A 27,999-nucleotide genomic window follows, 5' to 3' on the forward strand; every position below is an offset into this window, starting at 1 on the left:
GGGACTATGGATCTGTCTCCGTTCGTATGTTCGTCACAAACGATATAACCACTGACCCGATTTGTTTACGAAACTTGGGTGAATGATGTGTCTTGCCATAGCGATTCGGCATTTACAAAATTAACCTTCATTTTTGTCATTTAGCAGACGCTCTTATCCAGAGTGACTTACAGTAGTGAGTGTTTACATTTTCTTAGTACTGGTCCTCCATGGGAATGGAACCCACAACCCTGGTGTTGCAAGAACCATACTCTCTACTAACTGGCCAACTGAGCTACACTGCACTAGGTTACTTAAATTAAGGGAGAATGGATGATGACACTTATAAAATAATTTGAACATTGTGTGTGTGTACAGCTGTGTGCATTTCAAAAACGCAGTTCAGTTGCTGGAAAATGTTTAGTAATGTGAAATGCAGAAGTAGCCTAGATATGCCTACCTCATGAACAGATGTTACTTTTTCGTTGCAAAATGTTTTGTTTTAGTGTGCCTATACTGAACACATCCCAGCCAGGGACTCGATCCTTGGCTATAACTTAAACAAAGAAAGACAAGTACTGATATGTAGAATGTGTATTGTGAAAGCAAGTTTGCGCGGCAGGTATGTCCTCTGAAAGCAGTTTTAATCCTGATGGCTGGCAGTGAATTGAGTCTTTGTGCTGGCAGATGTTTGGAATAAATACGTTATGGGTGTTGTCTGATAGCAGTTGGACCCGTCTTGAACGGTTGAAAAACAACTGAAAGACTCTCGTTGAACCTGAACGCAGGTTTTTTTTCGGAAAAGTACACGAGAAAACGAAGGGAAAAAATGAGTAGGGGGGTCAAATGGGGAGACCAGGTGGATGTGCAACAACAAAGAAACTCCACCGCTTTGTACAGTATGCGGGCTAGTTGTCTGGAAAATGATTTGCAGGAGACAAAAGACAGGTAGGCAACTGTTCTGAATGACGTAAAAGAACATGCACCTCTAGGAAAATAAACTACCCTACTGTTAATCCATGTGTTTACAGATATATGTGTAGTTAAAAAGCTATAAAGTACAGCTGACTGCTAGGGCTGTGATGACACTGCAGGGATGGAACATAAACCACAGAAAACAAATGTGGTGCCAGCTGCAGCAGCCTGGTTTCATAGAATAGACGTAACATAATACATGTAAATCTGGGACACTGAAATTAGTATGTGTTACATTTGGTATGGTTACATAAGACACATGATAAGTAGTAGTGTGGATGGTTTGGTGTATAACGCGAAGGTCTAGCAGCCCAATGGATGCGAGTTGGTTGGGTGTATAACGCGAATGTCTAGCAACACAAAGGATGCGAGTTCAAATCTCATCACGGACAACTTTAGCTAATTGGTAAATATTTTTGTCTGTAATAAAGCCTTTTTGTTGGGAAAAACTCATTGTGATTGACTGGGCCTGTGCCCACCCATGCCTGCGCTCCTGCCCATGTGAAATCCATAGATTAGAATTTATTGAATTTATTTCAATTGGCTCAGCAAAACCTTTGAAATTGTTGCATTAAAAATTCTGTTCAGTATAACATGTTAGCTAACCCTTCCCCTAACCTGAACCCTTTAACCTAACTCCAAAACTTAACCTTAACCCTAACCCCTAGCCTAGCTAATATTTGCCAGTTAGTTAATGGTAGCCACTTGGCTAGAATTCGTAACATATCATACATTTTGCAAATTGGTAACATATTGTACATTTTCCAGATTCGTAACATATTATACAAAATTGGTGATGGACATTCTTAAAATAATACCGTACGCAACATAACATATCACACTAAATGGTCTGTATTAGAGGTCGACCGATTATGATTTTTCAACACCGATACCGATTATTGGAGGACCAAAAAAAGCCGATACCAATTAATCAGCCGATTTAAAAAATATATATATTTGTAATAATGACAATTACAACAATACTGAATGAACACTTATTTGAACTTAATATAATACATCAATAAAAATATATTTAGCCTCAAATAAATTATGAAACATGTTCAATTTGGTTTAAATAATGCAAAAACAAAGTGTTGTAAAAGTAAAAGTGCAATATGTGCTATGTAAAAAAGCTAACGTTTGAGTTCCTTGCTCAGAACATGAGAACATATGAAAGTTGGTGGTTGCTTTTAACATGACACTTCAATATTCCAAGGTAAGAGGTTTTAGTTTGTAGTTAATATAGTATTTATAGGACTATTTCTCTCTATACCATTTGTATTTCATATACCTTTGACTATTGGATGTTCTTATAAGCACTATAGTATTGCCAGTGTAACAGTATAGCTTCCGTCCCTGTCCTCGCCCCTACCTGGGCTCGAACTAGGAACACATCGACAATGACCACACTCGAAGCAGCGTTACCCATCGCTCCACAAAAGTCCTGGCCCTTGCAGAGCAAGGGGAATAACTACTCCAAGTCTCAGAGTGAGTGACGTTTGAAACGTTATTACCACACACCCAGCTAACTAGCTTGCCATTTCACATCGGTTACACCAGCCATTAGGCTGATAGGCTTGAAGTCATAAACAGCGCTGTGCTTGCGAAGTGCTGCTGGCAAAACGCACGAAGGTGCTGTTTGAATGAATGCTTACGAGCCTGTTGCTGCCTACCATCACTCAGTCAGACTGCTCTATCAAGTCAGACTTAATTATAACATAATAACACACAGAAATATGAGCCTTTGGTCATTAATATGGGCGAATCTGGAAACTATCATTTCAAAAACAAAATGTTTATTATTTCAGTGAAATACGGAACCGTTCTGTATTTTATCTAATGGGTGGCATCCCTAAGTCGAAATATCCTTGTTACATTGCACAACCTTCAATGTTATGTCATAATTACGTAAAATTCTGGCAAATTAGTTCGCAATGAGCCAGGCTGCCCAAACTGTTGCATATACCCTGACTCTACATGCAATGAATGCAAGAGAAATGACACAATTTCACCTGGTTAATATTGCCTGCTAACCTGGATTTATTTTAGCTAAATATGCAGGTTTAAAAATATATACTTCTGTGTATTGATTTTAAGAAAGGCATTGGTGTTTATGGTTAGGTACAGTCGTGCAACAATTGTGCTTTTTTTGCAAATTTGCTTTTGTTAAATCATCCCCCAGCTTTGCATCGATTATATGCAACGCAGGACATGCTAGATAAACTAGTAATATCATCAACCATAACTAGTGATTATGATTGATTGATTGTTTTTTATAAGATAAGTTTAATGCTAGCTAGCAACTTACCTTGGCTTCTACTGCATTCGCTTAACAGGCAGGCTCCTCGTGGAGTGCAATGTAATCAGGTGGTTAGAGAGTTGGACTAGTTAACTGTAAGATTGCAAGATTGAATCCCCGAGCTGACAAGGTGAAAATCTGTCGTTCTGCCCCTGAACAAGGCAGTTAACCCACCGTTCCTAGGCCGTCATTGAAAATAAGAATGTGTTCTTAACTGACTTGCCTCGTTAAATAAAGGTATAATTGTTGTTTTTTTGATCGGCAAAATCGGTGCCCAAAAATACCGATTTCTGATTGTTATGAAAACTTGAAATCGGCCATTCCGATTAATCGGTCGACCTCTAGTCTGTATCGTGTTTACGTACAGAATAATATGAAATGCTCTGAAAACTGGTTGGCTGAAGTAATATGTTTCTAAACCCTTCTACATTAATGTGGATGCATTATCATGATCCATTATTATGGATAATCCTGAATGAATCTTGAATAATGTGTGAGAAAGTTATATACTCTACCTGACCAAAAGTATGTGGACACCTGCTCGTCAAACGTCTCATTCAAAAGTCATGGGCATTTATATGGAGTTGGTCCCCCCTTTGCTGCTATAACAGCCTCCACTCTTCTGGGAAGGCTTTCACTAGATGGTGGAACATTGCTGCAGGGACTTGCTTCCATTCAGCCACAAGAGCATTAGTGAGGTCGGGCACTGATGTTGGGCGATTAGGCCTGGCTCACAGTCGGTGTTCCAATTCATCTCAAAGGTGTTCGATGGGGTTGAGGTCAGAGCTCTGTGCAGGCCAGTCAAGTTTTTTCACACCGATCTCGAAACTGCCTTACGCCAGTGGCCACTATAGGTTTATAATGGGCTGTAGAATAGCAGTGTGGTGTTGTAGCGAATTTGGAGAGCAGCTTGACATGGGACACATACACACACACAGCCTCCGCTCTCCAGGATCCTAAGATCATGTGTTGTAATAGCTGTGCTCACGTAGCCTACTAGCCTATAGTCGTTAGAAGGATAGTTGCCATATGGGGGAAATAAATACTACTCTTAGTAAAGCACCATGGATAATGTTACGGTGCGTGAATGAGGACCCAAAAGCGAATTAACTTAAACAGAGCTTCTTTAATTACCAAACATAGGTAGGCTCAGACGGACCGGCAGATTCCGACAGGACAAGACAAGGTTACAGCAAACATGACGACAGTCTGGTTCAGGCATGAAACACAACAAACAAGAATCCGACAAGGACAGGAACAAAAACAGAGAGAGATATAGGGACCTAATCAGAGGGAAAAAGGGAACAGGTGGGAAACGGGGTGACGAGGTGGTTAGGAGGAGACAAGGCACAGCTGGTGGAAATTGGGGGAGAAAAGGTAACCTAACAACGACCAGCAGAGGGAGACAGGGTGAAGGGAAAGGACAGAGACAAGACACAACATGACAGTACATGACAGTACCCCCCCACTCACCGAGCGCCTCCTGGCGCACTCGAGGAGGAAACCTGGCGGCAACGGAGGAAATCCTCGATCAGCGCACGGTCCAGCACGTCCCGAGAGGGAACCCAACTCCTCTCCTCAGGACCGTACCCCTCCCAATCTACGAGGTACTGGTGACCACGGCCCTGAGGACGCATGTCCAAAATTCTACGGACCCTGTAGATGGGTGCGCCCTCGACAAGGATGGGGGGGGGGGGGGGAGACGAGCGGGGGCGCGAAGGACGGGCTTGATGCAGGAGACATGGAAGACCGGGTGGACGCGACGAAGGTATCGCGGAAGAAGAAGTCGAACTGCGACAGGATTAATGACCCGAGAAATACGGAACGGACCAATGAACCGCGGGGTCAACTTGCGAGAAGCCGTCTTAAGGGGAAGGTTCTGAGTGGAGAGCCAAACTCTCTGACCGCGACAATATCTAGGACTCTTAGTTCTACGCTTATTAGCAGCCCTCACAGTCTGCGTCCTATAACGGCAAAGTGCAGACCTGACCCTCTTCCAGGTGCGCTCGCAACGTTGGACAAAAGCCTGAGCGGAGGGGACGCTGGACTCGGCGAACTGAGATGAGAACAGCGGAGGCTGGTACCCGAGGCTACTCTGAAAAGGAGATAGCCCGGTCGCAGACGAAGGAAGCGAGTTGTGGGCGTATTCTGCCCAGGGGAGCTGTTCTGACCAAGACGCAGGGTTGCGAAAAGAAAGACTGCGTAAGATGCGACCAATAGTCTGATTGGCCCGTTCTGCTTGACCGTTAGACTGGGGGTGAAAGCCGGAAGAGAGACTGACGGAAGCCCCAATCAAACGGCAAAACTCCCTCCAAAATTGAGACGTGAATTGCGGACCTCTGTCCGAAACGACGTCTGACGGAAGGCCATGAATTCTGAAAACATTCTCGATGATGATTTGTGCCGTCTCTTTAGCAGAAGGAAGCTTAGCAAGGGGAATGAAATGAGCCGCCTTAGAGAACCTATCGACAACCGTAAGAATAACAGTCTTCCCCGCTGACGAAGGCAGTCCGGTGACAAAATCTAAGGCGATGTGAGACCACGGTCGAGAGGGAATAGGAAGCGGCCTGAGACGGCCGGCAGGAGGAGAGTTACCGGACTTAGTCTGCGCGCAGACCGAACAAGCAGCCACGAAACGACGCGTGTCATGCTCCCGGGTGGGCCACCAAAAACGCTGGCGAATGGAAGCAAGCGTACCCCGAACGCCAGGGTGGCCGGCTAACTTGGCAGAGTGAGCCCACTGAAGAACGGCCAGACGAGTAGGAACGGGAACGAAAAGAAGGTTCCTAGGACAAGCGCGCGGCGACGGAGTGTGAGTGAGCGCTTGTTTTACCTGCCTCTCAATTCCCCAGACAGTCAACCCGACAACACGCCCCTCAGGGAGAATCCCCTCGGGGTCAGTGGAGGCTACTGAAGAACTGAAGAGACGAGACAAAGCATCAGGCTTGGTGTTCTTAGAGCCCGGACGATAAGAAATCACGAACTCGAAACGAGCGAAAAACAGCGCCCAACGCGCCTGACGCGCATTAAGTCGTTTGGCAGAACGGATGTACTCAAGGTTCCTATGGTCAGTCCAAACGACAAAAGGAACGGTCGCCCCCTCCAACCACTGTCGCCATTCGCCTAGGGCTAACCGGATGGCGAGCAGTTCGCGGTTACCCACATCATAGTTACGTTCCGACGGCGACAGGCGATGAGAAAAATACGCGCATGGGTGGACCTTGTCGTCAGAGAGGGAGCGCTGAGAAAGAATGGCTCCCACGCCCACCTCTGACGCGTCAACCTCGACAACGAACTGTCTAGAGACGTCAGGTGTAACAAGGATAGGAGCGGATGTAAAACGATTCTTGAGGAGATCAAAAGCTCCCTGGGCGGAAACGGACCACTCAAAGCACGTCTTGACAGAAGTAAGGGCTGTGAGAGGAGCTGCCACCTGACCGAAATTACGGATGAAACGACGATAGAAGTTCGCGAAGCCGAGAAAGCGCTGCAGCTCGACGCGTGACTTAGGGACGGGCCAATCAATGACAGCTTGGACTTTAGCGGGATCCATCTTAATGCCTTCAGCGGAAATAACAGAACCGAGAAATGTGACGGAGGAGGCATGAAAAGTGCACTTCTCAGCCTTCACAAAAAGACAATTCTCTAAAAGGCGCTGGAGGACACGTCGAACGTGCTGAACATGAATCTGGAGTGACGGTGAAAAAATCAGGATATCGTCAAGGTAAACGAAAACAAAGATGTTCTGCATGTCTCTCAGGACATCATTGACTAATGCCTGAAAGACAGCTGGAGCGTTAGCGAGGCCGAAAGGAAGAACCCGGTATTCAAAGTGCCCTAACGGAGTGTTAAACGCCGTCTTCCACTCGTCCCCCTCCCTGATGCGCACGAGATGGTAAGCGTTACGAAGGTCCAACTTAGTGAAAAACCTGGCTCCCTGCAGGATCTCGAAGGCTGAAGACATAAGAGGAAGCGGATAACGATTCTTCACTGTTATGTCATTCAGCCCTCGATAATCTATGCAGGGACGCAGAGACCCGTCCTTCTTCTTGACAAAAAAAAACCCCGCTCCGGCGGGAGAGGAGGAGGGGACTATGGTACCGGCGTCAAGAGCTACAGACAAATAATCTTCGAGAGCCTTACGTTCGGGAGCCGACAGAGAGTATAGTCTACCCCGGGGGGGGGTGGTTCCCGGAAGGAGATCAATACTACAATCATACGACCGGTGTGGAGGAAGAGAGGTGGCCCTGGACCGACTGAACACCGTGCGCAGATCGTGATATTCCTCCGGCACCCCTGTCAAATCACCAGGCTCCTCCTGTGAAGAAGAGACAGAGGAAACAGGAGGGATAGCAGACATTAAACATTTCACATGACAAGAGACGTTCCAGGAGAGGATAGAATTACTAGACCAATTAATGGAAGGATTATGACAAACTAGCCAGGGATGGCCCAAAACAACAGGTGTAAAAGGTGAACGAAAAATTAAAAAGGAAATGGTTTCACTATGATTACCAGAAACAGTGAGGGTTAAAGGTAGCGTCTCACGCTGAATCCTGGGGAGAGGACCACCATCCAGGGCGAACAAGGCCGTGGGCTCCTTTAACTGTCTGAGAGGAATGTCATGTTCCCGAGCCCAGGTCTCGTCCATAAAACAGCCCTCCGCCCCAGAGTCTATTAAGGCACTGCAGGAAGCTGACGAACCGGTCCAGCGTAGATGGACCGACAAGGTAGTGCAGGATCTTGAAGGAGAGACAGGAGTAGTAGCGCTCACCAGTAGCCCTCCGCTTACTGACGAGCTCTGGCCTTTTACTGGACATGAAGTAACAAAATGACCAGCGGAACCGCAATAGAGACAGAGGCGGTTGGTGATTCTCCGTTCCCTCTCCTTAGTCGAGATGCGGATACCTCCCAGCTGCATGGGCTCAGCACCCGAGCCGGCAGAGGAAGATGGTAGTGATGCGGAGAGGGGGGCGACGGAGAGCGCGAGCTCCTTTCCACGAGCTCGGTGACGAAGATCAACCCGTCGCTCAATGCGAATAGCGAGTTCAATCAAGGAATCCACGCTGGAAGGAACCTCCCGGGAGAGAATCTCATCCTTTACCTCTGCGCGGAGACCCTCCAGAAGACGAGCGAGCAAGGCCGGCTCGTTCCAGCCACTGGAGACAGCAAGAGTGCGAAACTCAATAGAGTAGTCTGTTATGGATCGATTGCCTTGACATAGGGAAGACAGGGCCCTGGAAGCCTCCTCCCCAAAAACAGATCGATCAAAAACCCGTATCATCTCCTCCTTAAAGTCCTGATACTGGTTAGTACACTCAGCCCTTGCCTCCCAGATTGCCGTGCCCCACTCACGAGCCCGTCCAATAAGGAGAGATATGACGTAGGCGACACGAGCAGTGCTCCTGGAGTAAGTGTTGGGCTGGAGAGAAAACACAATATCACACTGGGTGAGGAACGAGCGGCATTCAGTGGGCTCCCCAGAGTAACACGGCGGGTTATTGATTCTGGGCTCCGGAGATTCGAAAGCCCTGGAAGTGGCCGGTGGATCGAGGCGGAGATGGTGAACCTGTTCTGTGAGGTTGGAGACTTGGGTGGCCAGGGTCTCAACGGCATGTCGAGCAGCAGACACTTCCTGCTCGTGTCTGCCTAGCATCGCTCCCTGGATCCCGACGGCTGAGTGGAGAGGATCCGAAGTCGCTGGGTCCATTCTTGGTCGGATTCTTCTGTTACGGTGCGTGAATGAGGACCCAAAAGCGAATTAACTTAAACAGAGCTTCTTTAATTACCAAACATAGGTAGGCTCAGACGGACCGGCAGATTCCGACAGGACAAGACAAGGTTACAGCAAACATGACGACAGTCTGGTTCAGGCATGAAACACAACAAACAAGAATCCGACAAGGACAGGAACAAAAACAGAGAGAGATATAGGGACCTAATCAGAGGGAAAAAGGGAACAGGTGGGAAACGGGGTGACGAGGTGGTTAGGAGGAGACAAGGCACAGCTGGTGGAAATTGGGGGAGAAAAGGTAACCTAACAACGACCAGCAGAGGGAGACAGGGTGAAGGGAAAGGACAGAGACAAGACACAACATGACAGTACATGACAGATAAGGTCATTAAAAGTTTTGTCCTAAACTACGCAGCAGAACGTTGTAGCGAAATTGGGACAGCAGACTGACAGGGACTCAACCCCAGTTCTCTTCACATTCAGAGATGAGAATGTTTTTTGTTTGTGCTCATACCGCACTATGGCCGTTAGAAGAGTGTATGATAGTATGAAATTGCCAGGGGGAAACTTGGGATGTGTGTGTGTGTGTGTGCGTGCGTGCGTGTGTGAGTTTTTAGATCAGTTGATTTATAAACGTGAGTGTGCAGTGACGCCTGTTCAAACAAGTGTGTTAGATCGTTAAATTGATGGCCATTTGTTTTGTTTTTCCCCTACTTTTCACCACCCACACACACCTGCATACACACACAGCCTGTCCGTCTCTACCTAATACTGTATGTAACCATGGGTTCTCCTTCTGAAAATAATCGGTGGTACAACCTCTTCCTGGTCCTAATACTTATAATATGATGGTTATTATGTGCTAAAGAGCAAGGATTTCCTTGTTACTGAAGCCAATTCTGAAGTATAGTTTCACCAGATCATCTAACTCAGGTATTTCAACAGTGGCGCACACACAGCAACAGGCAACAAGGTAGACATGCAATTAACAAAATCTACAATTTGAATCATTAAATATAACTGCAACTTTATTCTCAAAATGTCAACTTTATTCTCAAAATGTTGACTTTATTCGCTAAATTAAATTGAGAGTTTATTGATGCAGTGCCTTAGACTGCTGTGCCACTCGGGAGACCACTATTGTGGTGGTTCATTTCTTTACTATCAAATGAGGAGAGACAAACTTATCACACAAGTCAGAGTTATACTTAAACTAAATCTTTATTCACTTATTAATAAGGAAAGCATGTCACACCACACACAAGTTAATGATGTGAGTGCTTTGCAATAACGATTGCTGGTCGACAAACCACACTTAGATGATTCATCGAGAGCCTCTAGACAAACGATACAAATAACTTTTATAGCAAATATACACCCCCTTAGTCTACATGACAAACAACAGATGTGTGGAATGGGTCACAAGGTTAGGATTCGTATGAAAGATATATATTTTTTAAATTTCACCTTTATTTAACCAGGTAGGCTGGTTGAGAACAAGTTCTCATTTGCAACTGCGACCTGGCCAAGATAAAGCACACATGGAATAAACAAAACATACAGTCAATAATACAGTAGAAATAAAGAACATGTGGTGCCAGGTTAACAACTCCCTCAATGTGATCAAGACAAATGATGATTGTGGACTACAGGAAAAGGAGGTCTGAGCACACCCTCATTCCACATCAACAACAAACTATCATGGTCCAAACACACCAAGACAGTCGTGAAGAGGGCACGACAAACCCTATTCCCCCTCAGGAGACTGAAATGATTCGGCATGGGTCCTCAAATCCTCAAAAAGTTGTACAGCTGCACCATCGAGAGCATCCTGACTGGTTGCATCACTGCCTGGTATGGCAACTGCTCATTCCTCGACCGCAATGCACTACAGAGGTTAGTGCGTAAGGCCCAGTACATCACTAGGGCCAAGATTCCTGCCATCCAGGACCTCTATACCAGGCGGTGTCAAAGGAAGGCCATAAAAATTGTCAAAGACTCCAGCCATCCTAGTCATAGACTGCGCTCTCTGCTACTGCACAGCTAGTACTACCCGAGCACCAAGTCTAGGTTCAAAAGGCTTCTTAACAACTTCTACCCCCAGGCCATAAGACTCCTGAACAGCTAATCAAATGGCTACCCGGACTATTTGCATTGCCCCCCCCCCCCCCCCTCTTTTACGATGCTGCTACTCTGTTGCTCCTCTCTGTTTATTATCTATATTACCTCAATTACCTCGCCCCCGCACATTGATTGACTCTGTACCCTGTATATAGTATAGTAACCCTGTATATAGCCTGACTACTGTTATTTTACTGCTGCTCATTCCTTATTTGTAATTTTATTTCTTATTTTTTACTTACTAATTTCTTTCCTTAACACACATTTTTCTTGCAACTGCATTGTTAGTTAAGGGCTTGTAAGCATTTCACTGTAAGGTCTACTACACCTGTTGTATTCAGCATTTCACTGTAAGGTCTACTACACCTGTTGTATTCAGCATTTCACTGTAAGGTCTACTACACTTGTTGTATTCAGCATTTCACTGTAAGGTCTACTACACCTGTTGTATTCGGCACGTGTGACAAATAACGATTTGATTTGAATGTGTTGGAGGAAACACCGTACAGCTAAGTGACCGAAGTCAGCGTTCATGCGCCTGCCCGTCACAAGTAGTAATTAGAGCGCGATGGGACAAGGACATCCCAGCAGGCCAAACCCTTCCCTAACCCGGACGACGCTGTGCCAATTGTGTGCCGTCTCAACCGGATCGAACCCGGATCTGTCGTCACACCTCTAGCACTGCGATGCAGTGGCTTAGACCGCTGCGCCACTCAGGAGGCTAGCATATTTTGTTTTGTCGACATTTGGAAAGTTTACCAACAAATTTGCTGTTTCCATCAGGCCTGTCATGACATTTTTTATCCAAAATGTACTTTGCACACATAAAAAGGTTGGATGGAAACCTGGTTCATTTAGTTATAGATTTGTGTGGATTACTTATTTGCATCATCTCTCTCCAAGTTGAATGAATGCTGGCTTCAACTCTCAGCTCAAACACCTCAAGTTTGAGAGAGCTAGACCTGGGAGGAAATAAACTCCAGGATTCAGGAGTGAGATTCATCTGTGCTGGATTTGAGAATCCACAGTGTAAATTGGAGACACTGAGGTAAGGCTAACCCTCATGGAGTTTAACTTACATTTCACTTGGTCCTGGATTTAATCCAAGGCAGTGCACTGGACAGCTGACAATGGGACTTTCAAAGGTAATGCTTGAGTTGAGATGCGCTACATTTAGATTGAATGAGATTTCCACAAACAATGGAAACATATTGTCAGCACTGTCAGCTTTCCAGTGGACTGCTGATTAAATTCCTGCCTTGGTCTCTGATGTCATAATTGGGCTTTAGTCTCTGATGTCATAATTGGGCCTTGGTCTCTAATGTCATAATTGGGCCTTAGTCTCTAATGTCATAATTGGGCCTTAGTCTCTAATGTCATAATTGGGCCTTAGTCTCTAATGTCATAATTGGGCCTTAGTCTCTAATGTCATAATTGGGCCTTGGTCTCGAATGTCATAATTGAAGGCAATGTCAGTTTTTACCATTGATTGTATTGTCTTTAGATGGAAAACGGACATATTTTCTGGAAGTTTTTATATTGTGTAGATTTTCTCCCTCACTTTCCACAGGCTGGCAGGCTGCAGCATCACAGGGAAAGGCTGTGCTTCTCTTGCTTCAGCTCTGAGGTCAAACCCCTCCCACCTGAAGGAGCTGGACCTGAGTGGAAATACTCCAGGAGACACTGGAGTAAAGCTGCTCTCTTCTGTACAAGAGGATCCCCTCTATACACTGGAGAGACTGCGGTGAGTTTTACTGATCAGGTTCATGAGCACACTGATATAGTGATCAGTAAGCCATTGTAGACATCCAGACACGGGGTCATATTCAACACATGCTAGTTTCTTATTGGATAAGTTCAGGTAGTTCCTGCCCGTTTTGTTCCGTGTTCTTCTCTTTGGTGTCTAGTGAATACGACCCCTATATGTCTAAGCTGCTGTATGTGGACTTAGAGCGACGACTTCGTTCCTTCCCAGGCTTCGTTATTGAAAGCTCCCAGAGATACTATGGAGCACTGGCCTCAGATCCAAGTCCTTGGTTTGATTCAAATGTAAATAGATGTAAATGTGGTTTGATGTTCGTTGATGTTTTCTGTTTCTGTTGTGTGTCAGTGTAGTGTGTGTTCTGTTAGCTTAGTAAAAAGCCATTTTATAATGACATCATGTTATATCCATCATGTCTGTACATATTGACTGTAGTTCAGTGTGTTCTGTTAGCTTAGTAAAAATACCTCCTTTTATAAGGACAATGACAGTCTGACCTTTTCACAGAAAGACAATGAACATCTCATTGTGGGTCTTCTGGTTGGTCAGTAAAGCAGAGAGACATGCAGTCTGAGCAGCTCCTTACTGCTGTGTGTGTGTGTGTGTGGGGTCGGGGGTGGGGGGCTGCATCATTAGTCGGGGACAACCTGTTTACAGTTGCCTTGTTAAAAAGTGTCCTGCCTCTCACATTGCATTTTCATATGGATTTGCCAAATCTACATTTTCTGAATTTCTCATGTTTGTTAATTGTTTGTTCCAAAAGCCAAGTGAAAATGAGACTTGGTAGTAGAAGACTAGGACTGGGTATTTCAGCCTTGTTCTTATTCCTTCACAGAATCACTGATTTGACATAATTGGACAGGTGAACAAAAAGGCTCCATTCACTTCCACAATCAGATCCAATCAGTGATTAGGCTACTTAAATGAAGGGAGAATAGATGGCACTTTTAAAATAATTTGAATGGTGTGTGTACACCGGTGTGCATTTCCATAAGTGGACAATGTCTTGTAATGGAGTAATGGGGAAATGGGGACGTAGCCTGGATATGCCTGCCTAAACTTGTCCTTCAAGAACTGATGTTAATTTCCATTGCAAATTGTTTATTTCCATAGAAAGATTATGGGGTGGTTATGCCCTCTGAAAGCAGTTTTAATCTTGATGGTTGGCAGTAACTTGAGTCTTTGTGCTGCCAAATGTTTTCATGGGTGTTGTCCTATAGCAGTAGTGCTTAGTGAACAGTTTGGGAAGCGCATTCCCCTCCCCCCGTCTTGGACGGTTGAAAACAATAACTGTGAGAAGTTGGAGGTTGACAGACTTGTTGAACCTGATCACTGGCGTTTTTCGTGGGAAAGAGCACCTAAAAAGCGTTAACTTGAAAATGGAGTCAATTAGGGACATCAGGTGGAAATGCGCACAACAGACAAACTTCAGCCCATTGTAGTTTGGAAAATGATTTGCATTAGACAGCAGATAGGTAGTCATGGCGACAGGAAGTAGGGGTGCTGCAGCAATCTATGTATTTTTCTGTACATATATTATATTCACAAATGTAGTGGAATGGGCCTTTACTACTCCTGTATTAGGTAACCGATATAGACTTCTGTAGCACGGGCAAAACTATTATTTCAGCATCTCCACTTTGGCAACAAAGGTAGTTGTATAATTACGAACAGTGTCTTGCAGGATTCAGTAGTTGGAATTGTAAGAGTTATTGTCCTGTCCCTTTCTCTGTGATGTCATTCTAATGGAATCCAGAAAGAACAAAACCCTGTTCTCTAATCACAGGCCTATTCAGGAAGTTAATTTCCTTGGAAAGAGAACTGCTCTGTGCTTGTTCCTAAGATCTGTGGTTCGTCAGTGTAAGTTGAGAGGGGTGTATCTTGGCTATAAAAGATCTTTGTAATTTTCTGGTGGTACTTCTCAACGGTTCATTAGAAATAGGGAATTGTTGAAAGTCAAATGCTATTGCAAAGCTTATTATTATTATGTAGTTTAAGTATAACTCTGACTGGTGTGTAGTTTGTAACGCTCCTCATTTGGTAAAGCTGAAATATGCCACCACAGATCAGACAGTGACAGGGGTCTCAGCAGTGTCAGGCAGCCAGGGAAGACTAGTTGGTGACAAAGGTGAAGTGAATTAGTGCAGATACAATACTTTGTTCTCTCTGTGCAGCAAACACTGGACAAGCCATATTATATTTTAAGGCAGTCTGACAAACCTCAAGTTGATTTCCAAACTGTATCAAGGGTTGATAGAGGCTTTTCTGGATGACACAAAACATGTTAAACAAACATGTGAGGAAGACCTGGGAGATGCTATTGATGATGATGACTGGATACAGATATGTGTGAATACCCCGTCAGGTTCATATCATCTCAGACATACATTAGTGAAGTTTCAGACCATCCATATATGACAGTGGAATTCCTCTGCTGGAGGTGTAAAACACAAGGGGGCATATCTGCATATATGTTATGGTTTTGTGAAGGCTGGATGAATTCTGGCAAAGCGCATGTTCTTTTATCTCAGCATGTCTACAGATTCTCCCTTCTCCCTGTTTTTGTTTGCTTGGAAATGTTGATACTGGAGACTGTTATCTGGAGAAACTGTGTAACCAAGCATTTATAGCGGCTATGAAATGCATTGCCATTAATTGGAAGGCTGGTTATCCTCCTACAATGTCAAGTTATGTATCACTAGATTTAATTGATTACCAGTTAAGGGTATACTGGGCAACTTTCATAAGATCTGGATGCCTTATATGGAATACAGTACGACTAAAGGGGTCTGTGGTGAAAACATGCCACATGAGGGGAAATACGTATTCAGGTAATCCCTAGCTGCTGGGCTGCTCAGTCCTGGCCCTGGGGGTCTGCCGTCCTGTGGGTTGTCACTCTGGCCTAACACACCCGAAAACCAATAATGAATGTTTCACTTAGATGCTAAAGCTGAGTGGGATGTGTTGGGTTGGGACGCTACAGGGCTGTGGACCCCTAGGGTCAGGTCGGGGTGACCCAGCTATATTGTCTGCAAGTAAAAATAGCTCTACAGTACTATTAGTCCTATGCGATTAATTATATGGAGGATTTGCTGTTTCTGTGTGTTAATGTATATTTAAGGTGTATGTGGGGTTTTTTGTTTTAGTTTTTTGTTTCCAAACCTTTCCCTTGGGAATTAAAGAAATGTAAGGTGTGAAGGAAATTGTTTTGGGAGAGTTGAGTTATTGACTAGACAGGTGGGGGTCAGGCGTGCAGGTGGCTCGGGCTGGCTGGTCGGTCTGGCTGGTCGGGCTGGCTGGTCGGTTTGGCTGGTCGGGCTGGCTGGTCGGGCTGGCTGGTCGGTCTGGCTGGTCGGTCTGGCTGGTCGGTCTGGCTGGTCGGTCTGGCTGGTCGGTCGGCTGGTCGGGCTGGCTGGGCTGGCTGGTCGGTCTGACTGGTCGGTCTGGCTGGTCGGTCTGGCTGGTCGGGCTGGCTGGTCGGGTTGGCTGGTCGGGCTGGCTGGTCGGTCTGGCTGGTCGGGCTGGCTGGTCTGTCTGACTGGCTGGCTGGTCGGGCTGGCTGGCTGGTCGGGCTGGCTGGCTGGCTGGTCGGGCTGGCTGGTTGGTCGGGATGGCTGGCTGGCTGGTCGGGCTCTAGGCTCTTGGTTAAAGGTGCAATACAATATATATTATTGAACCTTTGTTCAGTCAGTCTTTTAAACATATGTAATAATGATCTCTTACTTAGCTTGATGACTTAGGGCATTTTGCTGACTTTTTGTTCTAAATAGAGACAGCATATTGGATTGTGTAGAAATGCAGGAAATTAGCTTTAGATGGCCAAAAAAATTGTGCATTCTCCCCCAGACCCTCGCAAGGTTATGTCCCCACCACTTCTAAAACAAAAGTGGCACCCCTGGAATCTGCTATGTAAATTGGAGACACTGTTTAACTTACATTTCACTCGGGCTGGGATTCAAAACTGATATATTTTCTGGAATATTCTCTCCTTAGGTTTCCTCAGGCTATCAGGCTATCAGCATCAAAGTCGTTGCTCCATGTTTTGCTTTGTTGTCCTATAATGAAATCATAAACTAAGAAAAATGCTTATTTGCAGAATGCTTCTGCCAAATGACAGTTGGATGTTGAAAGACTCTTGTTGAATGACAAAGAAGCTCCACCTCCTTATATAACAGGGTCTACAATGAGTCAAAATTAGTCTCTCTGGGGAGAAATAGGAGAAAAGCACTCCCTCTAGAATGAGTCTCTCTGGGGAGAAAGAAGAGAGGGGAGGCCCTCCTTCTAGTATCTGTAAAAAGACTGAAGAAGAAGTCACTGCTTCTGGAGTGAGTTTGTCAGGGAGTGAGGGAGCGTTGTCCCCTAAAAGGAGTTTTCCTACAGAACAGGACACTGATAGTGAACTTAAGAGGTAAGATCATCAAATAGGTGTGAAGGAGCTGAGAGATTGTAACAACTATCTAACAAGTCAGTATTGTTATGATTTGTCTTTATTTCATGCAATAGATCAAGTGAATCAGGCATTTTGTTGGAGACACATGTAATATCTCACTAACCTGTAACTAGTTGTTATGAGCATTTAGACTGAAGACAAATATAAGTAACCATAACAAGGACAGTTACAAGAATCTGAGATGTGTTCAAACTCTCCTACTCACTTAGAGAAAAGGTGCTCTTCAGCTGTCCCCATGGGAGAACCCTTTGTGGTTCCAGGTAGAACATTTTGGGGTTCCATGCAGAACCCTTTCCACAGAGGTTCTACAATGAACCCAAAAGTGTTCTACCTGTAACCAACATCGGTTACAGGGTTCTTCAAAGGTTTATCCTATGGGGACAGCCGAAGAACCCTTTTGGAACCCCTTTTTCTAAGAGTGTATGTTGTAAACTCACATCCTGCTTTATACAGGATCAAGACAGACAGACCAGTCTCACCTGTACCTAGCTGTGTCTCCATGAAGAGTGACAGGTCTATGCTACCTCCTATTCACTTCAGGGAGGGAGACTTTTCCACTGAACAAAGGTGAGACCTTGTGCTTCAGATATATTATGCTTTTTCTGGTTTCTTCTGTGGGGGTTCTGAGGGAAGGTTCATTATTTCTGCTCCTGTGGCTTTTAACAGGATCAAGACCGACAGACCAGTCTCACCTGTACCTAGCTGTGTCTCCATGAAGAGTGACAGGTCTATGGGACTAAATATTCTCTTCAGTGATGGAGAATTATCCACTGGGCAAAGGTGAACTGAGAAATAACATGGTGTTTGATTATGGCATTTCCTTTTATTTACCATCTTCTGTATAGATAAAGACTGATGTTATTGCTCTCTGTGCTCATTTTTACCCAACAGTATCTCTGAGGAGAATGACCAGTCAATGGATCACCAACCCAGAGTCCCTACTGATGTTATTGCTCTCTGTGCTCATTTCTACCCAGCAGTATCTCTGAGGAGATTGACCAGTCAATGGATCACCAACCCAGAGTCCCTACTGATGACAAAGTGTGAGTGATCGTAGTTTACACAGCATCCTACCTGTTTTCTAGTTTATTTCACCATACATGTGTCTGATCACATCTAGTACCTTTACTCTGTTAATTTCCAGATAATAGCATCCAGTTCATCATTCAGGACGCCTCATTTAGCTTCTTATATGATTTTAATTGTTTACAGGACATCATTCAGTCTGACTTTATACTAGAAATGTAGATAAAATAATAATATGATGACTATAATAGTGAGACTGGACCCAATGTTAAGTGTAACTATCAGGAGATGCAGAGTGCATTGTCTCTCAGTAATTGCACCATATTTTGTGGCTTAATTTTCACTTAGCCAAGCTAACTCTAGGATGTCAAACCATGTACTGTTTCATCATTAATCACATTCAGGTTAGAGTTCATATTTTATATATTTTTTTACCCAAACAAATATAATTCAATTCAACAATGAACATCTTTTTTTCCACACATAGGTACAACACTGTTTCCACTAAGACAGAAATCCAGGTGAAAATGAAATCCTACTTGAAGAATAGGGCAGATTCTTTATTTGAAGGCATTGAGGAACAAGCCAAAAAAACACCTCTTAACAACATCTACACAGAGCTCTACATCACACAAGCTGGAAGTGGAGAGGTCAATAATCAGAATGAGGTGAGACAGATTGAGACAGCATGCAGGTTTCCAGTAGAACACGAGACATCAATCCAACTCAATGACATCTTCAAACCCTTACCTGGACAAGACAAGCCTATCAGAACAGTGCTGACAAGGGGAGTTGCTGGCATTGGAAAAACAGTGTCTGTGCTGAAGTTCATGTTGGACTGGGCTGAAGGAAAAGCAAATCAAGACATCCAGATCATCTTTCCACTTCCTTTTCGGGATCTGAACTTGATGAGAGATACAAATCAAAGTCTGATAGAACTACTTCATCACTCCTTTATAGAAACAAAAGTATCAGAAATCTCAGAAAACAAAAATATTGTGTTTGTTTTTGATGGTCTGGATGAATGTCGCCTTCCTCTGGACTTCCAGAATAATAAGATCTGCTGTGATGTCACAGAGTCAACTTCAGTGGATGTTCTTCTGACAAACCTCATCGAAGGGAATCTGCTTCCCTCTGCTCACATTTGGATAACCACCCGACCCACAGCAGCCAATCAGATCCCACCTGAGTGTGTTGACCAGGTGACAGAGGTACGAGGGTTCAATGACCTACAGAAGGAGGAGTACTTCAGGAAGAGAATCGGTGAGGAGGACCTGGCCAGCAGAATCATCTCACACATAAAGACATCAAGGAGCCTCCACATCATGTGCTACATTCCAGTGTTCTGTAGGATTTCAGCCAGTGTCCTAGAGAGACTATTGGTTGAAGCAGAGAGTCAAGAGATCCCCAAGAATCTGACTCAAATGTACGCTCACCTCATGATCTTCCAGTCAAAACTGAGGACTCAGAAATATCCTGTAGAGCATGCCAACGATTCTCACTGGGATAAAGAGATGATTCAGGCACTGGGAAAATTGGCTTTTCAACAGCTAGAAAAAGGCAATCTGATATTCTATGAGGAAGACCTGAGAGAGTGTGGCATTGACATCAAGGATGCGTCTGTGTACTCTGGAGTGTGCACTCAGATCTTCAGAGAAGAGTCTGGGCTTAACCAGATGAAGGTGTACTGCTTTGTACATCTGAGTATCCAGGAGTTTCTGGCTGCACTATATGTGTTCCTCATGTTCACTAACAACAACAACAATCTGATGGCTAAAGAGAGATCCCTCTGCAAAAACAAACTATACCAAGATGCAGTGGACAAGGCCTTGCAGTTTGAAAATGGCCAGCTGGACCTTTTCCTCCGCTTCCTTCTAGGCCTTTCACTGCAGTCCAATCAGCATCTCCTACAAGGCCTACTGACACAGACAGGAAGCAGATCACAGAGCAACAAGAAAACAGTCAAGTACATCAAGGAGAAGATCAGAAAGAACCTCCCCCTGGAGAGGTGTATCAATCTGTTCCACTGTCTGAATGAACTGAATGATCATTCTCTAGAGGAGGAGATCCAAAGCTACCTGAGATCAGGAAGTCTCTCAAAATCTAAACTCTCATCTGGACAGTGGTCAGCTCTGGTCTTCATGTTGCTGACCTCCGAGAAGCTGGATGTGTTTGACCTGAAGAAATACATCAGATCAGATGATGCTCTTCTCAAACTTCTCCCAGTTGTCAGATCCTCTAGAACAGCCCTGTAAGTGCTTAGTCAAATTACATTCCAGACAGCATGCTAACGTAACATAATAATGAACATCTGTTTGCATTACCATTTAGGCTGACAACTCAGTCCTTAAGGGGAGATTTTTTTTTGGCACCTGTGTTTCTTGAGATGTTTCTTTTTTTCCACAGGCTGAACAAATGTAAACTTACCAAGAAAAGCTGTGATGCAATAGCTTCTGTTCTCAAATCAAACTCATGCTGTCTGAGAGTGCTGGACATGAGTGTCAATAAACTCCAGGATTCAGGAGTGAAGCTGCTCTCTGCTGGACTGGAGGATCCACACTGTAAACTGGAGACATTGAAGTGAGTGACTTTGTGACTGTCTCCACTGCAAAGTGAAGTGGATGTTGTAAATATGAAGATGTACATTCTTGTTATACAGTGCCTTGCGAAAGTATTCGGCCCCCTTGAACTTTGCGACCTTTTGCCACATTTCAGGCTTCAAACATAAAGATATAAAACTGTATTTTTTTTGTGAAGAATCAAGTGGGACACAATCATGAAGTGGAACGACATTTATTGGATATTTCAAACTTTTTTAACAAATCAAAAACTGAAAAGCCATACATGCTCATGGAGGATAACACACAATACAGTCTGGGACTTATTTCCATTGTTAAGTCATGGAGGATAACACACAATACAGTCTGGGACTTATTTCCATTGTTAAATCATGGAGGATAACACACAATACAGTCTGGGACATATTTCCATTGTTAAGTCATGGAGGATAACACACAAAGTCTGGGACCAATTCCCATTGTGGTCCTGTCACGTTCATTTGTAGAAACGGACCAAGGCGCAGCGAGTTCCACATAATATTTATTTGAAAGTGAAACTAAGCAGAGACAAACAAATAAACAATAAACTAACCGTGACTACAGAGATGCTACGTGCACTAACTCAAACAAATAAACAAACTAACAACTAACCGTGACTACAGAGATGCTACGTGCACTAACGCAAACAAATAAACAAACTAACAACTAACCGTGACTACAGAGATGCTACGTGCACTAACTCAAACAAATAAACAATAAACTAACCGTGACTACAGAGATGCTACGTGCACTAACTCAAACAAATAAACAATAAACTAACAACTAACCGTGACTACAGCGATGCTACGTGCACTAACTCAAACAAATAAACAAACTAACAACTAACCGTGACTACAGAGATGCTACGTGCACTAACTCAAACAAATAAACAAACTAACAACTAACCGTGACTACAGAGATGCTACGTGCACTAACGCAAACAAATAAACAAACTAACAACTAACCGTGACTACAGAGATGCTACGTGCACTAACTCAAACAAATAAACAATAAACTAACAACTAACCGTGACTACAGAGATGCTACGTGCACTAACTCAAAATACACACTATCTCAAAACAATATCCCATAAAACACAGGTGGAAAAATACTACTTAATATGATCCCCAATTAGAGACAACGATAGCCAGCTGCCTCGAATTGAGAATCATACCAAACACCCAAACATAGAAAAACTAAACTAGAACCCCACATAGAAAATAATAACTAGAAAAAAAACAGTCACCCCCTGACCTACTCGACCATAGAAAATAAGAGTTCTTTATGGTCAGGACGTGACAGGTCCTCTTACAGTGCAATAATATCTAACAATTCACAACAATACACACACACACACACACACACACACACATCTAAACAAAAATAATAGAATCAAGAAATATATAAAAATTAGTACGAGCAATGTTGGAGTCCGGAGAAAAAATAATATAAATGCATGTATGTGTATATGTCACAGGAGGTTGGTGGCACCTGAATTGGGGAGGACAGGCTCATGGTAATGACTGGAGCGGAATCGGTGGAATGGTATCAAATACATCAAACACATGGTTTCCATGGTTTCCAGGTGTCTTGTGCCATTCTATTTGCTCCGTTTCAGCCGTTATTATGAGCCGTCCTCCCCTCAGCAGCCTCCACTGGTATATGTGATGGGATGTATAGACGTTATTATGAGCTGTCCTCCCCTCAGCAGCCTCCACAGGTATATGTGATGGGATGTATAGACGTTATTATGAGCCGTCCTCCCCTCAGCAGCCTCCACTGGTATATGTGATGGGATGTATAGACGTTATTATGAGCCGTCCTCCCCTCAGCAGCCTCCACAGGTATATGTGATGGGATGTATAGACGTTATTATGAGCCGTCCTCCCCTCAGCAGCCTCCACAGGTATATGTGATGGGATGTGTAGACGTTATTATGAGCTGTCCTCCCCTCAGCAGCCTCCACTGGTATATGTGATGGGATGTATAGACGTTATTATGAGCCGTCCTCCCCTCAGCAGCCTCCACAGGTATATGTGATGGGATGTATAGACGTTATTATGAGCCGTCCTCCCCTCAGCAGCCTCCACAGGTATATGTGATGGGATGTATAGACGTTATTATGAGCTGTCCTCCCCTCAGCAGCCTCCACAGGTATATGTGATGGGATGTATAGATGTTATTATGAGCCGTCCTCCCCTCAGCAGCCTCCACTGGTATATGTGATGGGATGTATAGACGTTATTATGAGCCGTCCTCCCCTCAGCAGCCTCCACAGGTATATGTGATGGGATGTATAGACGTTATTATGAGCCGTCCTCCCCTCAGCAGCCTCCACAGGTATATGTGATGGGATGTATAGACGTTATTATGAGCCGTCCTCCCCTCAGCAGCCTCCACAGGTATATGTGATGGGATGTATAGACGTTATTATGAGCCGTCCTCCCCTCAGCAGCCTCCACAGGTATATGTGATGGGATGTATAGACGTTATTATGAGCCGTCCTCCCCTCAGCAGCCTCCACTGGTATATGTGATGGGATGTATAGACGTTATGGACAGTATGTCAAATTGTATTGGTCACATACACATGGTTAGCAGATGTTAATGCGAATGTTGCTAAATTTTTGTGTGTCTAGTTCCCGACTATGCAGTAATATCTAACAAGTAATCTAACAAATTCACAACAACTACCTTATACACACAAATGTAAAGGGATGAATAAGAATATGTACATATAAATATATGGATGAGCGATGGCTGTGCGGCATAGGCCAGATGCATTAGATTGTATAGAATACAGTATATACAGTTGAAGTCGGAAGTTTACATACACTTAGGTTAAAATCATTAAAACTTGTTTTTCAACCACTCCACACATTCCTTAACAAAGTTAACAAACTATAGTTTTGGCAAGTCGGTTAGGACATCTACTTTGTGCATGATACAAGTAGTTTTTTCAACAATTGTTTACAGACAGATTATTTCACTTATAATTCACTGTATCACAATTCCAGTGGGTCAGAAGTTTAAATACACTAAGTTGACTGTGCCTTTAAACAGCCTGGAAAATTCCAGAAAATTATGTCATGGCTTTAGAAGCTTTGATAGGCTAATTGACATCATTTGAGTCAATTGGAGGTTTACCTGTGGATGTATTTCAAGGACTACCTTCAAACTCAGTGCCCCTTTGCTTGACATCATGGGAAAATCAAAAGAAATGGTAGACCTCCACAATTCTGGTTCCTCCTTGGGAGCAATTTCCAAACGCCTGAAGGTACCACGTTCATCTGTACAAACAATAGTAAGCAAGTAAAAACACCACAGGACCACGCAGCCTCCGTACCGCTCAGGAAGGAGACGCGTTCTGTCTCCTAGAGATGAACGTACTTTGGTGCGAAAAGTGCAAATCAATCCTAGAACAACAGCAAAGGACCTTGTGAAGATGCTGGAGGAAACAGCTAGAAAATTATCTGTATCCACAGTAAAACGAGTCCTATATCGACATAACCTGAAAGGCCACTCAGCAAGGAATAATCCACTGCTCCAAAACCGCCATAAAAAACCCAGACAACGGTTTGCAACTGCACACGGGGACAAAGATCGTACTTTTTGGAGAAATGTCCTCTGGTCTGATGAAACAAAAATAGAACTGTTTGGCCGTAATGACCATCGTTATGTTTGGAGGAAAAAGGGGGCTGCTTGCATGCCGAAGAACACCATCCCAACCGTGAAGCACGGTGGTGGCAACATCATGTTGTGGGGGTGCTTTTCTGCAGGAGGTACTGGTGCACTTCACAAAATAGATGGCATCATGAGTTAGGAAAATTATGTGGATATATTGAAGAAACATCTCAAGACATCAGTCAGGAAGTTAAAGCTTGGCTGCAAATGGGTCTTCCGAATGGACAATGACCCCAAGCATACTTCCAAAGTTGTGGCAAAATGGCTTAAGGACAACAAAGTCAAGGTATTGGAGTCACCATCACAAAGCTTTGACTTCAATCCTATAGAAAGTTTGCGGGCAGAACTGAAAAAGCGTGTGCAAGCAAGGAGGCCTACAAACCTGACTCAGTTACACCAGCTCTGTCAGGAGGAATGGGACAACATTCACCCAACTTATTGTGGGAAGCTTGTGGACCCGTTTGACCCAAGTTAAACAATTTAAAGGCAATGCTACCAAATACTAATTGAGTGTATGTAAACTTCCGACCCACTGGGAATGTGATGAAAGAAATAAAAGCTGAAATAAATCATTCTCTCTACTATTATTCTGACATTTCACATTCCTACAATAAAGTGGTGATTCTAACTGACCAAAGACAGGGAATTTTTATTAGGATTAAATGTCAGGAATTGTGAAAAACTGAGTTCAAATGTATTTGGCTATGGTGTATATAAACTTCCAACTTCAACTGTATATATGAGATGAGTATGTAGAATATGTATACATTATCAAAGTGGCGTTATTTAAAGTGACGAGTGATACCTTTTATTAAATGTATTTAAGTGGCCAGAGATTTGAGTCTGTATGTTGGCAGCAGCCTCTCTATATAAGTGATGGCTGTTTAACAGTCTGATGGCCTTGAGATAGAAGCTGTTTTTCAGTCTCTCGGTCCCAGCTTTGATGCACCTGTACTGACCTCGCCTGGATGATAGCGGGGTGAACAGGCAGTGGCTTGGGTGGTTGTTGTCCTCGATGATCTTTTTGGCCATTCCGTGACATCGGGTTCTGTAGGTGTCCTGGAGGGCAGTTAGTTTGCCCCCGGTGATGCGTTGTGCAGACCGCACTACCCTCTGGAGAGCCTTGCGGTCTTGAGGGCGGTGCAGTTGTCGTACCAGGAGCTGATACAGCACGACAGGATGCTCACGATTGTGCATCTGTAAAGGTTTGTGAGTGTTTTAGATGGGGGGGTGAGTGGTTATTTTCCTGACACCACACTCAGAGGGCCGTCTCGTCGTTGTTGGTAATCAGGCCTACTACTGTTGTGACGTCTGCAAATTTGATGATTGAGTTGGAGGCGTGGCCACGCAGTCATGGGTGAACAGGAAGTACAGAGGGGGCTGAGCACGCACCCTTGTGGGGCCCCAGTGTTGATCAGCACAGTGGAGGCGTTTTTTCCTACCTTCACCAGCTGGGGACGACTGTCAGGAAGAACCAGGACCCAGATGCACTGGGCGGGGTTCAGACCAAGATCCCTGAGCTTAATGATAAGCTTGGAGGGTACTATGGTGTTGAAGGCTGAGCCAATGAGTTTTACTTACGTTTCACTTGTGCCTGGGATTTAATCCAATGCGGTGCACTGGACAGCCGACATTAAAAGTCACAAAGGTAACTTATGCTTGAGTTGACATGCGCTACATTTACAGTGAATGGGATCTCTACAAGTGTTGGCAAAATGTTGTCAGTATTGTCGACTGTCCAGTTGCTGCCCTATAACGCCTTGGATTGAATTCCTCTTGTCACTATTTCAATTTTTATCTTTAACACTGAATTTTTGGAAAAGGACCCATAAATTAGCATTTCACTGTTAGTCTACACCTGTTGTTTAAGAAGCATGTGACAAATACCATTTTATTTGATCTTGGCCTTGGTCTCTGATTTTGTCAGCAGTTTGTATAGATGTGTCATGGAGTATGTACAATTATCACATGAAATTATGAATCGGGGCACCAGTCCATTATTTGACAAAATTGATCAGTTTAGTTGTGTTCATTTCAATTCAATAAAAGGTTCAACATATGAAATTAAAATGACACTTGTCTGCCTCACTTTCCACAGGCTGGCAGGCTGCAGCATCACAGGGAAAGGCTGTGCTTCTCTTGCTTCAGCTCTGAGGTCAAACCCCTCCCACCTGAAGGAGCTGGACCTGAGTGGAAATACTCCAGGAGACTCTGGAGTAAAGCTGCTCTCTTCTGTACAAGAGGATCCCCTCTATACACTGGAGAGACTGCGGTGAGTTTTACTGATCAGGTTCATGAGCACACTGATATAGTGATCAGTAAGCCATTGTAGACATCCAGACACGGGGTCATATTCAACACATGCTAGTTTCTTATTGGATAAGTTCAGGTAGTTCCTGCCCGTTTTGTTCCGTGTTCTTCTCTTTGATGTCTAGTGAATACGACCCCTATATGTCTATGCTGCTGTATGAGGACTTAGATCCACTTCCCTTCTTTCCTTCCCAGGTTAAATGATTGACAGCTCACAGATTCAGTGAAGGAATGGCCTCAACTCAAAATCCTTGGTTGTGGTAGTGCCCCGCAGTTACATGTTTTTCCAACAGTTACTAAATTCATTTCAAAGTGCATGAATGTAAATATTTAATGCGTCGAATCAATGATAATAGCTCCTTGAATCTCTCAATCAATCAGAGAGCTCTGGCGATGTGGTGCCAGGAAAATAACCTCAACAAACACGTCACCGGGGACATACTGCCTGCCCTCCAGGACATCTACAGCACCCGGTGTCACAGGAAGGCCAAGAAGATGATCAAGGATCTCAGCCACCCGAGCCACGACCTGTTCACCTCGCTACCATGTAGAAGGAGGAGACAGTACAGGTGCATCAAAACCGGGACAGAGAGACAGGACAGCTTTTATCTCCAGGCCATCAGACTGTTAATTAGGGGGGAGGGGTGGGTGGTTGGAGGGGTGTGGCTGAAGAAACGGGATGAGAGGTTCAGACCCACTTTTTAGTTTTCTTGTTTGAACATTGTACCAGTGTTCTGTTAGCTTAATAAAAAGCCCTCCTTTTATAATGACATGTTATATACATATTGACTGTAGTTCAGTGTTACTATAGTCAGCGTCTTCATCTCAACAACCTTATAGTCTTCCTAGTGACTGTACATCTTACCAGACTGTAGTTCAGTGTATTATATGTCTCAGGATTGTCTTGTGTTGTACACTGCTTTGTTTTTATTGTAGCAGCGTGGCTTTTTGAAAATGTAGCATTTCTGACATTCTATGTGACCCTGTGTGTTAATCTATGGTCAACTGTATTTCATATTCTTTATACCAAGTAAAGCTGTTATTCATATTGTCTTGTGACATT

At 44.1% G+C, this 27,999-nt stretch overlaps 1 protein-coding gene and 1 long non-coding RNA gene across 21 annotated transcripts; one reads left to right on the plus strand and one right to left on the minus strand.

The window, feature by feature from the left end:
* Positions 1-497: 497 nt before the first annotated feature.
* Positions 498-27,995, plus strand: LOC110487416 (protein NLRC3). Of its 20 annotated transcripts, none has more exons than XR_016486088.1 (11): positions 498-927; positions 12,012-12,156; positions 12,679-12,852; positions 17,774-17,887; positions 17,987-18,100; positions 18,212-18,363; positions 18,834-20,597; positions 20,753-20,926; positions 26,725-26,898; positions 27,132-27,196; positions 27,318-27,995. XR_016486088.1 is itself a non-coding variant. In XM_090197469.1 (11 exons), the coding sequence occupies exons 6-10, from the start codon at positions 18,326-18,328 to the stop codon at positions 27,142-27,144; spliced, it is 2,163 nt and encodes a 720-aa protein (XP_090053595.1). In that variant the 5' UTR covers positions 498-927; positions 12,012-12,156; positions 12,679-12,852; positions 17,774-17,887; positions 17,987-18,100; positions 18,212-18,325; the 3' UTR covers positions 27,145-27,190; positions 27,318-27,995. The 20 variants fall into 20 exon arrangements, 14 of the variants coding, with proteins under 14 accessions (XP_090053595.1, XP_090053582.1, XP_090053584.1 ...); XM_090197469.1 differs by having other exon boundaries at positions 27,132-27,190; XR_016486083.1 differs by having other exon boundaries at positions 513-927; positions 18,298-18,363.
* On the minus strand, positions 19,843-21,727 carry LOC149978992 (uncharacterized). Its single transcript, XR_016486094.1, has 2 exons — positions 21,600-21,727; positions 19,843-21,543 (listed from the first exon to the last, which is right to left on the minus strand). It is a non-coding gene; the product is annotated as an uncharacterized LOC149978992 (long non-coding RNA).
* Positions 27,996-27,999: the final 4 nt, after the last annotated feature.

This window comes from Oncorhynchus mykiss, chromosome 13 (genome assembly GCF_057628025.1).
Source record: "Oncorhynchus mykiss isolate SJ-2025 chromosome 13, ASM5762802v1, whole genome shotgun sequence".
In the NCBI taxonomy this organism is placed as follows: domain Eukaryota; kingdom Metazoa; phylum Chordata; class Actinopteri; order Salmoniformes; family Salmonidae; genus Oncorhynchus; species Oncorhynchus mykiss.

Bases quoted from the DNA above. Each gene is read 5' to 3' on its own strand.
- LOC110487416 (XM_090197455.1), top strand. From the start codon at position 12,020: ATGCTGGCTTCAACTCTCAGCTCAAACACCTCAAGTTTGAGAGAGCTA. The intron at 20,598-20,752 runs GTAAGTGCTTAG...TTTTTTCCACAG, and splicing joins AGATCCTCTAGAACAGCCCT to GCTGAACAAATGTAAACTTA. The intron at 20,927-26,724 runs GTGAGTGACTTT...CACTTTCCACAG, and splicing joins TGTAAACTGGAGACATTGAA to GCTGGCAGGCTGCAGCATCA.